The sequence below is a fragment of the Triticum aestivum genome, chromosome 3A (genome assembly GCF_018294505.1).
Source record: "Triticum aestivum cultivar Chinese Spring chromosome 3A, IWGSC CS RefSeq v2.1, whole genome shotgun sequence".
Lineage (NCBI taxonomy): Eukaryota > Viridiplantae > Streptophyta > Magnoliopsida > Poales > Poaceae > Triticum > Triticum aestivum.
Genome location: NC_057800.1, coordinates 643,169,938 through 643,184,163, shown reverse-complemented (window position 1 = coordinate 643,184,163; position 14,226 = coordinate 643,169,938). Strand labels below are relative to the sequence as shown.

The 14,226-nt window shown below is 46.2% G+C and overlaps 2 protein-coding genes across 2 annotated transcripts; both read right to left on the bottom strand.

The window, feature by feature from the left end:
• Positions 1-3,566: 3,566 nt before the first annotated feature.
• LOC123062844 (uncharacterized protein At3g49140) lies at positions 3,567-9,047 on the bottom strand. Its single transcript, XM_044486517.1, has 13 exons — positions 8,771-9,047; positions 7,652-7,759; positions 7,342-7,567; positions 7,053-7,155; positions 6,892-6,956; positions 6,472-6,588; positions 6,269-6,364; positions 5,504-5,660; positions 5,369-5,419; positions 5,181-5,290; positions 4,887-5,039; positions 4,224-4,319; positions 3,567-4,139 (listed from the first exon to the last, which is right to left on the bottom strand). The coding sequence occupies exons 2-13, from the start codon at positions 7,726-7,728 to the stop codon at positions 4,044-4,046; spliced, it is 1,347 nt and encodes a 448-aa protein (XP_044342452.1). The 5' UTR covers positions 7,729-7,759; positions 8,771-9,047; the 3' UTR covers positions 3,567-4,043.
• A 2,455-nt stretch (positions 9,048-11,502) lies between these two features.
• Positions 11,503-14,088, bottom strand: LOC123062843 (extensin-1). The gene is made up of 3 exons (XM_044486516.1): positions 13,850-14,088; positions 12,109-13,299; positions 11,503-11,873 (listed from the first exon to the last, which is right to left on the bottom strand). Exons 1-2 carry the CDS (start codon positions 14,073-14,075, stop codon positions 12,134-12,136), a joined length of 1,392 nt encoding a protein of 463 aa, XP_044342451.1. The 5' UTR covers positions 14,076-14,088; the 3' UTR covers positions 11,503-11,873; positions 12,109-12,133.
• Between the last annotated feature and the right edge of the window lie 138 nt (positions 14,089-14,226).

Sequence of the window (14,226 nt, the reverse complement as noted above, 5' to 3'; positions counted from 1 at the left end):
CACTCTCGGGCAAAAAACAAATTCATAAGAATCAAAGTGAAGAATACAACTACTTCTGGCTTCATGGAACAGGACTCCAAGCTCAGCACTATCGTAGTCACCAGAGTGGGAGAGCTTGTACCAAGGACAGAGAATCGGACTCCAGCATGATATGATGAACACCAGCATTGCTCGCCCCCTCGATTGCAGCTAGACACGCCTCTGCTTCAGCCTGTAGAGCATTTTTGACATGCGTAAACTTTCCCGCCCCTGCCGCAATAAGCTCGCCCTCGTCAGAGCGCAGAACATATCCGTACGCCCCATCGCGTGCATCCTGCTTAAAAGCCGCATCGAAATTAACTTTGACAAAGTCCCTTCTTGGAGGTTCCCATCTTGTAGCAGGAGTATCAATTCGGATCTGTGGAAGGACAACAGGAGCAAAATCTAGCAGGTGCCTTTGGACCATAGAGGTAACCTCGCTTGCAGACCAAGCTTTCTCACCGGCATAAATTTTATTGCGGGTCGTCCAGCAATCCCACAACAAAACGGCCACCTGACACTGAACTTCAGCTGATAAGGAACAGACTGCCTCAACGACAACTACGGCATTTGGTTTTTCCATGAGCTGCAATCTGATCTCTTCCAAATTCATTTGCCGCCACACCTGTTTGACAAATTTGCACCGAAGAAAAATATGGCCTCCGTCCTCATCCAGCCGCATACACACTGGGCATCGAGTGTCTAGCTCAACATGTTTACGTTTGATGTTCATAAGTGTTGGAAGACTATCATGGGCAAGCCGTCATAAAAAGATCCGCACCTTAGCAGGAAGTTTCAAAGCCCATAACTTATTCCATCTAGAGACCTGCAACCCTGTGTTTCCTGAAGTACTAGCATCCCTGTAATTTTGTGTGTTTTTGTTATACCTATGTTTTAACAATTTTGCGAATGTCGTGAAAAAGAAAAAAGAACTCTGTGAATCAAATCAAAGAGACCTTAAAGTAGACATGGCTAGAAGTAGCTAGTAGCATAGGTCGAACTTTGATGAATTCGATCGGAGCGGTACGTGCACCGACGGAGCAACCACAGTAGGAAACTTGCCGCCCCACGCGCCAAGCAATCTTCAATCTTGCGCTCGAAGCGATCGATCTGCAGCGTCCGCCCTCCACGTACTCCTCGACGGCGACCGGCGGGCGGCGACGCATGCATGTTCCGACCATGGCAGCGACGGCACTCGACCCGACCGGTCTCCTCGCCGTGTCACTGCTTCCCCCCGTCGCGGCGCGCCTGGCCGCCCGCGCGCGCCACCGATCAGTCGGCCTCTCGCGCTCGCGCCCGGAGGCCGACGTGCCGCGAAGGTGACCGGCCGGCGGCCGCTTGGCCAATTTCCACGGATTCTTGGAGGGCTCTCACGATCCGGCCACAGTTTCCGCGTGTGGTTCGGCTGCTGGGTCCTCTTCGTCTTCGATCGGCGCCCGCGGCGTCGCTCTCTCCCGCACAGTCGCCGTACGTACGGACCCGGTTACAGCGAAACGACGAGAGGAAGTTTCGGCTCCGTGTGAATGGATGCATCTCTTTCGTGTCTCGTCATGTCTCTAAGCGATAGTGGCATAGTTCACGTCTTTTTTGGCTGCTGCTTTGTGCTTGATGGACAGGCAGAAAGGTGCCACTGTCGATTTACGTCTTGGAATCAACGCGTAGCATGATTTTTCTGTGGACTTGCGCGAAATTCTCGAGAATTTCTTAGGCTCCAAACGATAATGATGGCAGCCGGCTCCATTCCTCTTGTGAAACCCTTCCTGATTAGCCTCTTTGAACTGGATTGAAGAAATTTCATTCACAATTCCTATGTTTTGTCGTAATCATGTACACAAATTGCACTTATTTTAGATCGGAGGGAGTACCTCCATTTCGTGCTATGTACTAACATCTAAGAGCATTGACATTCGGACTTGGCAAATTGGATCCTTCAAGCACCCGCGAACGTGACCGGACGCGGTCATGGACAGTGACCAGTCTCGCCTTAAATTTGCTCTTATGCGTCCAAGTCTCTCATATTTCATCCACCAGATCCATACAAACCATACAAAATAAATCTACTACCTCCGTCCTAATTTATTGGTCTCTATTGTATTTTATGTCAAATTTTGATCATACATTTAACTAACAAAATGTTAATGCATGTCATAAAAAATAATATCATTGAAAATTATGTTCAAATACGAATCCAACAATATAATTTTTGTGACATGTATTAACATTTTGTTAGTTAAACTTTGGTCAAATTTTGGCACAAAAATATAAAAGGGACCAATAAATCAGAACGGAGGTGGTACATACTGCGACACGCTAGCTACGATCATCGTCGGAGTTGTCCATGACGTCGGTGTCGAGCGCCGGCTGGACGAGCGCGTAGGAGGGCTCCGGCTCCTCCTCTTCCTCCTCCTCCTCCTCCTCATCCATGTACGCGAGCAACTCGTCGACTTCCGCGGCGTGCTCCGCCTCCATCTCCTGTCGACGACGACGTCTGGCCTTCGCATCCGACTCCAAGCTGGCCTGCTGCTCCGCCTGCAGATCACGTCCCCAGTGTCCCCCAGATTCTCCTCCTCCTCAACCTCATACTCCTTCGGATCCATCGCATACGGAAGTAGCCCCGCGGCGATCTGGGCTTCGCGCCTTGCCCGGATCTGATCAAGGAGCTGCAGCCGGCGCTCCGGAGTTAGATATGGGTAGCTCCTTACCCGGCGGCATGGGGGCATGGCTACTAGTAGTGGCGGGCGGCGAGTGGAAAGTGGCAGCGACGATAGACGGCAGGGGGAAATGTGGACGGGTAGGATTTCAGCGTCGGTGCGGTCTGAAGCTCGTCTTCTTCGTCGGATCAATGGCGCCGCGTGACACCGCCAGCATCAGTCTAACGTGGCGAACATGCCTGGGCGTCCCACGTTTGGACTGGATATGAGAGGTGCCAATCAACCCGGGCATTTGAGCCATGTTTAAGCAATCCGTAAGGGTCGCATTTTTGTGACCGGTTAGTGACCGGGCTGTCCGCCCGGATGTTTGAGGCGGGGTTTGGGTGCCCGGCTGCGGATGCTCTAAATCCTGCGTTTCCTATTCCTGCGTGACACGATAAAGTGATAGAGGCTCTCCCACCAGGCCAGTCCAGCGACCTCTTTCATTCTGTCAATCTACGCTCCAGATCTCCCGAGCTTTCTTTCTTCATCAGCTTCCACCGAATCCGGCACACAGAAAAGGCGCCACCGGCCAATCCAGGCAGAAAGAGACGACGAGAGAGCGTCACCATTTTCGTTCCAGGACGGCGACTGCCACTACCTCACTAGCATGAGCAAACACTATCTTCTAATCCCTCCGGTCACAATCTTATCGGACAAAACACAGCACAGCACAGCATCAGAAAGGTACTTCACTGAAAAGAAAGCTACACACCAACAGACAAAGCAAACAAACAAACATGCCCAGTTACACCCCGTTCTGCACGATAAGCATGTCTCATGTCTGATGTCTCTTGAAACTAACGGCAAAGTAATACTTTATTGCCGCGACGCCATCGATGTCTCGACAGCGGCATGTTGGCGCGAAATATAACTGCATTTTTATTCAGCATGTAAAGGAAACGGATGAGAGCGAGTTAGTTACATGTAAGAAGACGTCGTTTATTCAGGCCAAAGAGGCAGAGCTGTCACTTTGTATCCTGTGTTTCCTGCACCTTATTTCTTTCATAGGGAAACTTATGACTGATGAAACCTGGTCGGTTGCAGATTGCAAACCGACACCGGATCGCCTCGCGTCGCATCCAAGGATGCTCCTCTATACATGTCCACCACCTTATTTGTCAGAAACCATGGGTGGTCGGCCTTCTATAGCCGACGAAGCCGAAACCTCGATCGAGCACTCTAGCACTTGAGGTCATTTCATGTCGACGGGTGTTAGCTTCTCCTAACGAATTGGGAGCTGACTGGGTGCACATCTTCTGTTGAGTTCCCTGCACACCCTTTGTCCTCACCAGTTTACTGTTAGGCGTTCGAAGCTAAAATTAAATAAGTTGGCTAACATTCATCTTCAGCGGAAGCTTTCACGGTCTTGCGATAACGCGGAAAAAGCATTCGCTTGATCTTCTTTTCAGCTGAACGTTCAGATAACGCCTAAAACCAAAAGTCCGGAAAGGTTATTCTGGATTGCATGGAAAGGCCAGAGGTACTTTGAAAAGTTTAAGCCCAATAACCCACCTGGGCATTGAATGAAAATCGAACGGTCCGAGCTTCCAAGCCAGAAAAGGCTCTGACGTCGATACCAAGACTATCGACACCTATCAAACTTGCATCCTGCAAAATGAATAAGACTGAGCTCTATGAGAAAATCAAATTGAGTCATGAAGGTAGAAACAGCAATGTCACAACCAACATATGGAAAGGTACTGTTATAATCTCACAAAATATAAACAAGGAGAAAATGTCTGTTGATGCCATTTTTTATACTGAAGTATTAAGTTTGGAGCTGTAGGCAAAGCAGAGCTTCTTGTATATAAGAATGATTAGTTTCAGATATTGTACTAGATGTAAATTCACACATATTACCAGGATTAAATTTCAGGTAAAGTATGATAGTTCCACTAGATGTAAATTCATGCATATTACCAGGATTAAATTTCAGGTGAAGTATGATAGTTCAACTCCAAAGTTCAACTATATGCAAATTCACACATATCACCAGGATTAAATTTCAGGCACCGTATTTTTGAGGAATTTTTATTTTTTCAGGAATAAATCAGGTACAGTATGATAGTGCAACTCCAAAGTTCAGTTGATGGTAAGAATTATCCTATTCATCATGCACAATAACCCACTTAGGAGTATTGAAGCTGAGTAAAGCATTACTGAACAGAAACACACCTCTACTGTAAGGCCTTTTTTCCGGCTACAGAGGGACCTTAGAGCCATGGTACACTGATCACTGTTTTCTTTGACGCGTTTTATAATGTCCGAAGCATGATTTGAAAGAAGATCTGGTTCTGCATCTTGAAAGTCTTGTGGATCAATCATAAACTGCAACAATCAACATGATGACTACCAAGCCAAGAAAAATGATGCTGATTATTTACCATTTTCACTTTACAAAGTAATACATCGATTGAAGTATCCTTTACTTGTCAACTGAAAGCATTGGGCTGAAGAGGGATGCTTTACCTGCTTACCATAGACAGAAAACAGCTCAATTGACATCATTTCCAGCTTGTAGATGGTTGAATCAATGCTACTTTCCGTATCGTTGATGTCCGATTTCGATTTATCACCATCTGAATATTCAGTTACTATAAGTTATACAGATGTTCAAGGCAAGTGACTGAATGAAAGATTTAAACTGATCAAATTACCAATTAGGCCATTGGTTCCAGAAGCTGGCCGGGGTTCTCTGTTGTATTCCTCTGTTAGGTTGACTCTTATTAGAACAAATAACTGGATAGAAGCAGATGACTGATAAAAGCAACTATGAGCAAGCTGAGAAGCACCTCTCCAATTAGATGAATAACCATCGGCACTGCATTCAGCACCAAATAAACTCCTCAAATAAGACTCTTCTTCTATAAAAGCAGGTCTCAGGTATCCTACAATAGAGACACCGTTTGATGGATTATCGATCTTCTCCCCATGATTATCATGAACAGCCTGCATAAGAAAAGTGTGCTTAATGTGATTAAGGAATGATGGAGATAAGGTAGTGCTCCATGTGACAATTCAGGCTATGAAATATGCTAGCCAATGCATCTACCATTTACTTTTCCGAAACGGAATGCATCTACTATGTAATAAACTTCTACAGCAAAATTCAGGATAATAGTAAAAAAATAGGTGGAGTTTTGCAGATTTTATTTTGTTCTGCACTTTAAAATGGCATGTTTCAGCAATCCACTCCAGTTTTTGGCGCAGCTTTTATACACCATAGTAACTGACGGAATGCGTATAACAGAGCAACAAAAATATCTATAACTCATTTATGTCTGTCTCTATTCTCCTTTGACTAGCTGAGTGCATATCTTGATTATTATTTTTGTTCCGGTTGACAAAGAGCATGTAGAGAGAAATTTTAGCAAATATTGAATTCTTATACCCTTTTTAGTCTTAATATGCGTCTACCTGATAGGCTAAGATTGTTCTGGGTGTGTTATTTACCTAGGACACCCCCACCCCCACCCCCACTTCCCCTCCATCGCAAGAGAAGGCACTTCGATTTATTTCAGGAGTTGCTTATCACACAGTAAATGTTCAGGACTTACCTTTGTCAAACACTTGGCAAAATATATAGGATGTATTGAACGCATCGTCACTGGCATTCCCCACTCTATAAGAATATCCGTTATTTCTGTGTCAACCTGTGGTATTTCACAGCGGAGAGCATCAATAATGACACGGTTTGTTGTTAATGAGAAAACTGACAGATAATGCCAGCTGAAAGCAGCTACAAACTTTCTTAGCGAACCTTGCTGTCATTATCATGCATGTCCATAGAATCCTCAACGACCACGTGGTCGCTGAAATCACTAGTTACCGCACTAGTTTCACCGATAATGGCACCATCCGTTCCGATCAAAACTGTCTGCAATAAAAATGCCATTTCAACCGTAAGAAAAATATTCTTGCAGCCAAAACGTTGATGCACACTACACTTGAGAATAGCGTTCATGTCAAACAAGATAATATTATGATGACTTCATCACAAAATGCAGACTCAAGAACTAAGTTGACGATGCACCACAGGGTCCTTATAATGCCAACTCAAAATGGAATTTGGAAGACAGTGAACCGTTTTGGCCTGTCAGTAGACCATTGATAATCATATTAAAACATCTGTGCTTGTCAAGAGACACACCGATGGAAAAGGAAACAGAAGTCATCTTACCACAGGGTTGTTTGCATCATCATCTTCCAAGATGTTCCCATCATCAGGTACTTGAAAGAAAATGTCTGTATGCAATTTCGCCAGTGTAAGTGTTAGATGCACAACATGGTAAATGATGAAGATTCTTCTGTAAAATATGTGCTAGCGCACCAAGGAGTTACCTCCATAGTCATCAACAGCATACTGAAATTCTGACCAAGAAACATGTCCATGAGGTTCATTATGGACCCTGGCAGGAAATACGAGCAATCCCTTGCTATTTGCCTACGCAAGATGGAAACATTGTCCAGCAAACGATAAGATATTTAGTACAGCAGGGCGGATTTATGTCAGTTATTTACAAATGTATGCTCGGACTTAAGCCAGGGCACTTTATAGTCATTGCTATGCCGAATTAAAACGACCGGATGCACTTAGCAACAAAAGCACTGTTTTGCTATCATAGGTTACCTCTACTACTGTTCTAGCTGTTTCTACATCTGTCAGTGAAATGTCTTTTTTCTTTGGGCGTTCTTTGATTTCTTCAAGAGGATGGTATCCCCGATCTCTCATGTACTTGGAATCTGGCACTGAATCTGAGTAGTCTGCAGCCACACGGACTTTGGAGAGGGATGAATCCTGATCAGTTGCCAACCAGGAAGGCTGAATTGATCCAAAAGTGTTTCGGCATCTAAAACTACAATACATTGTTACATCAGTCAGGTCCAACCAAAAAGCGTCATTTAAGGGAGTAAGTTGAAGCAATGAAGGAGGGAGTGACCTTAAACTTGAGAAGTCATGAAATCTCTGGGCGTGAAATGGGGTTCTGATCCAGTTTATAGTGGCTCCTGCCGACATTGGTAAACTCCAGCGAAGGACAATCTTATGTCTGCGAAAATACACCAATTGGTAACTAAGAAAATCACTGTATAAACATGAAAAAGAAAATAACGAATAAGAGATTATGCAGTAGATATGATTTTTCTTTTACGACAAACGAAATTGTATTTCTTGCAAAACAAAAGTGGCATTAATCGCCAACTTACAAGTAAAAATGGCTAAAGCAGGGACTGAAACAATTAATCAATGGCATGACTAGTCGCAAAGCAAAATGTTAATTCCTTGGGCAAAGGCAAGGTGCACAATCAGCATTCCCCCTTCTCCAGCAGTGATCCCAATTCAGAGTACAGAACAAGCCAACCATCTAGAGCTCCTCAAATCACAGCAGTCTAACAGAGCACAGAACACTGGATACAAATTGGGAGAAAGATGATTTTGAAAAGAATAACAGAGCACAGAACAGTGGATACGAATTGGGAGAAAAAGGATTTTGAAAAGAAAATTCAACAATTCATGTAAATCCAATAAAAGTGTCAGCATTCCTCCTCCCAACTGCAATTCTACATGTCCCCGAAGAAAAGAGCCACTCTGAATTGTGCGAATTGCCGCTCACACTAACCAGCAGCACAGTCCGCAAATTCTATTTTTTGTTTTGGTCCCTTCAATCCATAACCCTAGTTCCTGAACGCCTCGCTTTTTGGTGGGGCCTAGCGGATCAAGAACACTGGCAAAACTGAAGCCGCTGCCGCACGCAGCACAAAATCGCACGCTCCAACACAGAAGTGACTCGAACAAATCCTCCAGCGTGAACCAGGAGCTGCAGTGAACGCTCACGTCTTCAGGAAACAGTTGCACCGATGAAGAGACAGCCGTCTGGCGGCCGCCTCCGCTCATCCCCTGTTCCTCCGACGGCGGTAGAAACAAGATTACTTCTGTTCTCCTCCTCCTGAGAGCAGTTCTTTGACACCACCGCCGTCCCCCGAGATCACGCAGACAGACGCTGGTCGCGACCAATATTAATTGGAGGGGAAAAAAAGAGAGAGAGAATAGCAGCACGCACCTTCACCTCGCCAGCAAGCCGCGGTGGGATGGTTTGGTCCCTGAGACCCAAAGCAGGGACACGGAGAGGGCAGGATCGGAGGAAAATACGGGACGGAGGCGGCGAGGCCGGCGACTCGCTCGCTCTCTCGAGCAGCCCCGGCACGGCGGAACCCGGACGGAGGCGGTGGCTGGCTGCAGAACACGGCCTTGGCGAGCCGCGAGGAGCCTATTTTCTCTCCTCTGTTTCCTCTGCCCCTTTCCTCCCTCTCCCCGTGCGCTTTCAGGCGTGGGGCAGCGGCACCACGGGAGGGCCCTTTTGGTAATTTGAGTTTATTATAAGTTTTTTTTTTGCCGCTGTGCTGACTGCTGACCCAAGTTCCAAACCAATTTTTTATGTTCCCAGCTGCAGATTCTTCTCTCTTTGAAACTGCAGATTCTTGTGTATGTCTCTCTTGTTTTCTGAATGTTTTTTTGTTTTGTTTCTGAATGCAACGCACAGCGGCAGTGAGATGTTTTCGGTCCGGTTGGGGTTGGTGAGGAGTGGATCTCGAGGGTAATTTCCGCATTTAAAGTGTACTGCGCTGGCCCCACTGCTGCTAAAATGAGCGAGTGAATGATGTTGGCAGGGACACTTTGGGCGGCTCACGCTTTAATTATTCTAAAGATCACATGTGTTGGCGGTTTTGGCACACAACTCTACGTACAACTCCCCGCAAAACAAAACACAAAATTCCACTCCATTTCCTTCGATTTTTCTTGCCAAATCCCGTCAAATTCCTACGTATTAACATCACTTGGCAGTAGAAGAACTGTGTAGGAGTAGTTTTTTAGAGGAAAACGGAAATTGGCAGGGTCTCACTCATCATGCAGCATGTTGGTGTTGGGCGATAAGCCTCGTGCGCAGCGGATGAAGGATGTATGGATGGCATTCGAGTGAGAAGATACCCGAGATAGGAGAGCATCTTCTATTGCACTATGCGCATGCATGTCAGTTGGGATGGGATGGGATGGGATGGGATGGGATGGACGTGTGCCATGTGTCGTACCTAGCCTGAGACCTCCAATCGCATCGCAGGAGCGGCCGGGGAATATGTCTTCCATGTTGTACCATTCCGTTGGCATCAAAGTTTGGGCCTCCGGGCGGAAGGAATCTGCAACGCCAGCCTCACGCTCCTGATCGGCTGGATTATCAGGCGAGGAACAAGACATTTTCCACAGCTGCAACCTATTTTTGCATCAGAAAACTTTCCGTTTTGCTAGTATTTAATTGGTATGTTTGTATCCTCGCTTTTTGTTTGGGAAAATGACGTGTAGGGCCATGTGTTTTGGTTAAGGTCACCCGTAGTGTGGGGACATGTACATCTACATATACTGCCGTGCCGCCAACAGTATGACACGGCCCATGTGATGTGAGAGAGACGCTCACGCTCATGCTCCGAGCAAGCAAGCAACGCTCTTGTACGATACTCCAGCACTTGCTGTTACAAACAACAAGCTTCGAGCACTCACCGATTTTGCCACTCTCATTCCCATCTGATGTGTGGCGTCGAGCCATGACGACGTAGTACTGTGTTTAAACATAAACACACAGTACTACATCGTCCCGTTGGCTAGTCGGCTGGGATAGCTGTCAGCCCATTCGAGTTTGAGTCTCGACTTCTATAAAAAATGCCAACGAAAGTTAGCCTTTGGGCTATTTTTTTTTTAACATAAACTAGGCAGGCAGGCAGGACACGTATGTTTTGCACCAGACGGCAAACAATCTTTTTCAGTTTCTACTACTCGCTGTCGCTGACGACGCAAAATCGTGAATCGTGCCGTGCGGCGGGCGCTGAGCGCCTTGCACCGGCACCGAAATGGAAATCCAACCGCCGGCGCCGTGCACGGCGTCGTCGTCACTCGTCACTGCCCGCCGCTCACGAGGTGGCCCAGACGGCCCAGCCCATAATATACACGTGCGGACCATCTACGGCCCAAGCCCACCCAAACTGGCCCGGGCCTTCTCTCCGTCCCCGACGCCGCCACGCCAGGCTCTGCTGCCCGCAGACCCTGACCGGAGCGGACCGCCGGCCGTCCGCCAACTCCGGCGGTAAATTCTCGCTCAGAGACCGCCGCTTCCGTGGTCGCCGTCATCAATCTGCGGTGGTTTACTGCAGCCAGGTCAGTCCCCGGGCTACTCGTTCCTCTCGGCACAATCTGCGTAGGTCTCCCCCCTTCGTCGCCTGTACACGAACAATCGATGGTAGACAGATACCGCGAATTCCAGCAGGAGGATAAACTACTGCCGTTGAGCAGTCGAGCGCTGTTCTTGTTGTTTACTCCCGTTTAGCAGCCGAAATTTCTCTGAAAAACCGCCGTTGTCCACTGAAGAAATGTGCCTTGCGGGCTTGCGGCGCGTGGTTGGGTCATGGATCCTGTGATTTTATTTTACCTAAGAACTGCGCTGCGCTGATTTACTGGTGATATTATGCTTCCCCTGAGGCTGAGATGATGCTGACCGGTAGTGACTCGTGAGCGCACTCTATTCCAAGCTCGGGTTTTCCAACTTTTGATTACTGAACTGAATTTGAGCCATAGAATTTCACGGTGGAGAAGCCCCCCCTGGATTCGTTCTACTCCTGGAGTATCTTGGATAGATGCCGCGGCATAAAGCATGGAACGAAACTGGAATAAGTGGAGTGGCCAGTCAAGCCACATCATCTCTCTATTTTTGTTCCAGTTTCTCGAGAAAGAAATGCACAGTAGAAAATATTTTAGGGATGTAAAGGAAACCTCCGCCGTATATTGGATTGAAAATAGAACAGTGATATACTAAGAAAAGCTCACAGTACAACTTATGGTTACATTGCTGGAATAGCTCTAGGAAACAAAGGGAAAGCTGAAACAACACTGATACTTGGGTAAATAATACTCCCTCCGTCCGGAAATACTTGTCATTGAAATAGATGTATCTAGATGTATTTTAGTTTTAGATACATCCATTTTCATCCATTTTGATGACAAGTATTTCCGGACGGAGGGAGTATTAGAGACTGAGATCCACAGCTGAAAACTCCAGCTGCGGTGCTTCTTCATCTTGAGATAGTCTTCAACTCTTCTGTTTATTCTTCCCACGTCTCATCCTGAAAAGAGATGGGTCAAGCGATATGGTTAACATGTCCCGTGACTATACTTTGGGAACCTATTTACTTGACAGTCATCTAACCAATGCAGTCTTTTTATGTTGAGTTTATGTAACTATCTTGAAAGTTTAAACTCTGTATTACAGCAATTCAAATTCAAAGAGATTATATACATTATGTAAAATTTTGAATGGTACTATACTGTTGCCACATAAAAGCCCACCAGGAAACTTACATTTCGAGAAATCCTTCCTTGATGCTCATGACAGGCGATTCGGTGGTGGCGGGGATTGGTGGGAGTTCATAAGTGATGGTGGTGGAGAGCTGTAGTGGTGCAGAGGCTGTGGAGATGTTGAAGGAACTGGTGGCGCTTTTGCATGAGGAAGCTGAATCGGTGGTGGTGGGGATTGGTAAGAGCTCAGATATGGTGGTGGAGAGCTGTAGGGGTAAAGAGGCTGTGGAGATATTGATGCTGATGGTGGAGAGCCATAGGGGTAAAGAGGCTGTGGAGATGTTGAAGAAACTTGTGGCGATTTTACATGAGGAAGCTGAATCGGTGGTGGTGGGGATTGGTTCGAGTTCAGATATGGTGGTGGAGAGCTGTAGGGGTAAAGAGGCTGTGGTGATATTGATGCTGGTGGCTGATTAGCATGAGGAACATTTGGTTGTAGATGTTTTGGTGGTACAGGTGGAGAATATTGGTAAGGTGGGGGTGAAGATCCATAGTTAGATGGAGGTCGAGAGTTATAATGGCGAGGAGGCGCTGGTGACAATGGTAGAAGAGGCGACTTGTAGTTGTACGGAGGTGGGGACTGCAGGTATGGCAGCGGTGGAGCTACGTGGCTGTTTGGAGGTGGGGAGTTGTAGTAGTATGGAGGTGATAAATACTTGTGGGTTGGTGTTGGATTGTTAGATGTTGGTGGAGCTTGGTAGTTGTTTGATGGGGGTGGCGAAGAGTAGAAGTTCTGGGGAGGTGATGGATACTGATACGATGGAGGTGGAAACTTGTTTGAAGGAGGTGGTGAATGCTGGTGCAGTAATGGTGGGGATTTGTAGTTGGATGGAGGTGAGGCATGGTATGGGAGTGGCTGTGAATTAGATGGATACATCGATGGTAGAATGTGAGGTTTTGAACATCCAGCAAATGTTTTCTTTGATCCAAATGCCATTACTTGGTTGGCTTGGAGAACCACTTCTTCATTGGACTTTGAGTAAACGCTAACTCCAGAGAGATTTAACTCCATGGGCACATTGCAGTCAGATCCTCCTGCTGCTGCATGGAGCTCAACCTTGCACGAGTCAGCCCCAAAGGTGCCGCTAAGTGGCAACCCGGTAATGGCCACACTGTATTTGCCATTGCTTTCGGTGTAGCCAAATCTCACTATTGCTTGGTCATTGGCCTGGCAAGTGACCTTGACCATGGCTCCTGCACCAGATAATGATAAAAAGTATTTAGTTGCAGTATGAAATGCTGAAAGACATTTAGGAAGAATGAACAATTTGTAAAACATCATCCATCTTCTAAGTAGTTTTTCTCTTCGATGAATTTAGCTACAATTTGGGTTCACGGTCCATCATGGTATTAGTCGCATATCCATATATGTGTATCCTCGGTCTACTGTACTTTGGCCTACCTGGTAGCAACTTTAACTTGATGTTTTTATTTAAGCAAGAATGTATAGGCTTCTATAAAACACTAACAATGCCCTGTACCAAAGGAAATGTGCAGATCCTTCTTGTGCAGACTTTGGAAGATTCTCTTTTTGTAAATATAGCAGATAATAATGATAACCAAGCTCAAATTTTTCCTCTAGCCATGTTCTTGGATCTTCTGTATGATATGCTTGAATACATTTTCTTGTCACCAAGTAGTGTTTAAGCCAGAAAACTATGAACAAGAAGAAACTCGACGTATTTCCAAGCTGACTGCATTAACGTGCTTAGATAAAGAGAACTGCAAATAACCAAAATTTTACCTTCCAGGTGCTCCTTCCCATGCGATTCTTCTGGGTGTGCCTCATTGAAGCATCTATAGCAGTATGCTTTGCCTATCACCTTAATGATAGGAGCATACGTTGGCGATGCTGAAAGAGAAGGTGGTGGCAAGCTTCTGGCTGCCTCACTGAGCATTGCAAAGGCAACCAGCACGGCTAAGACCAGCCATAGCTGACCCTTTGGCTGGTGTCCAACGCTTACTTTCATGGCTGGACAGTGCTTTCTCAAGTGAGAGGAGGAGATGGGAGAATGTGAATGATTTTGGCTTTGGTATGGATGGGTATTTATAATGTTCAGGGTGGCACTTGGCAGGGTCTCTGGGGAAGCAGGTGGAGCTGGTAAGGTAGTATGGCCATTT

Coding starts and splice junctions, on each gene's coding strand:
- LOC123062844 (XM_044486517.1), bottom strand. CDS start 7,728: ATGTCGGCAGGAGCCACTATAAACTGGATCAGAACCCCATTTCACGCC. Junction 7,568..7,651: donor CATGACTTCTCAAGTTTAAG/GTCACTCCCTCC, acceptor AATGTATTGTAG/TTTTAGATGCCGAAACACTT. Junction 5,291..5,368: donor TGGAACCAATGGCCTAATTG/GTAATTTGATCA, acceptor CTGAATATTCAG/ATGGTGATAAATCGAAATCG.
- LOC123062843 (XM_044486516.1), bottom strand. CDS start 14,075: ATGAAAGTAAGCGTTGGACACCAGCCAAAGGGTCAGCTATGGCTGGTC. Junction 13,300..13,849: donor TGGGAAGGAGCACCTGGAAG/GTAAAATTTTGG, acceptor TATCTGGTGCAG/GAGCCATGGTCAAGGTCACT.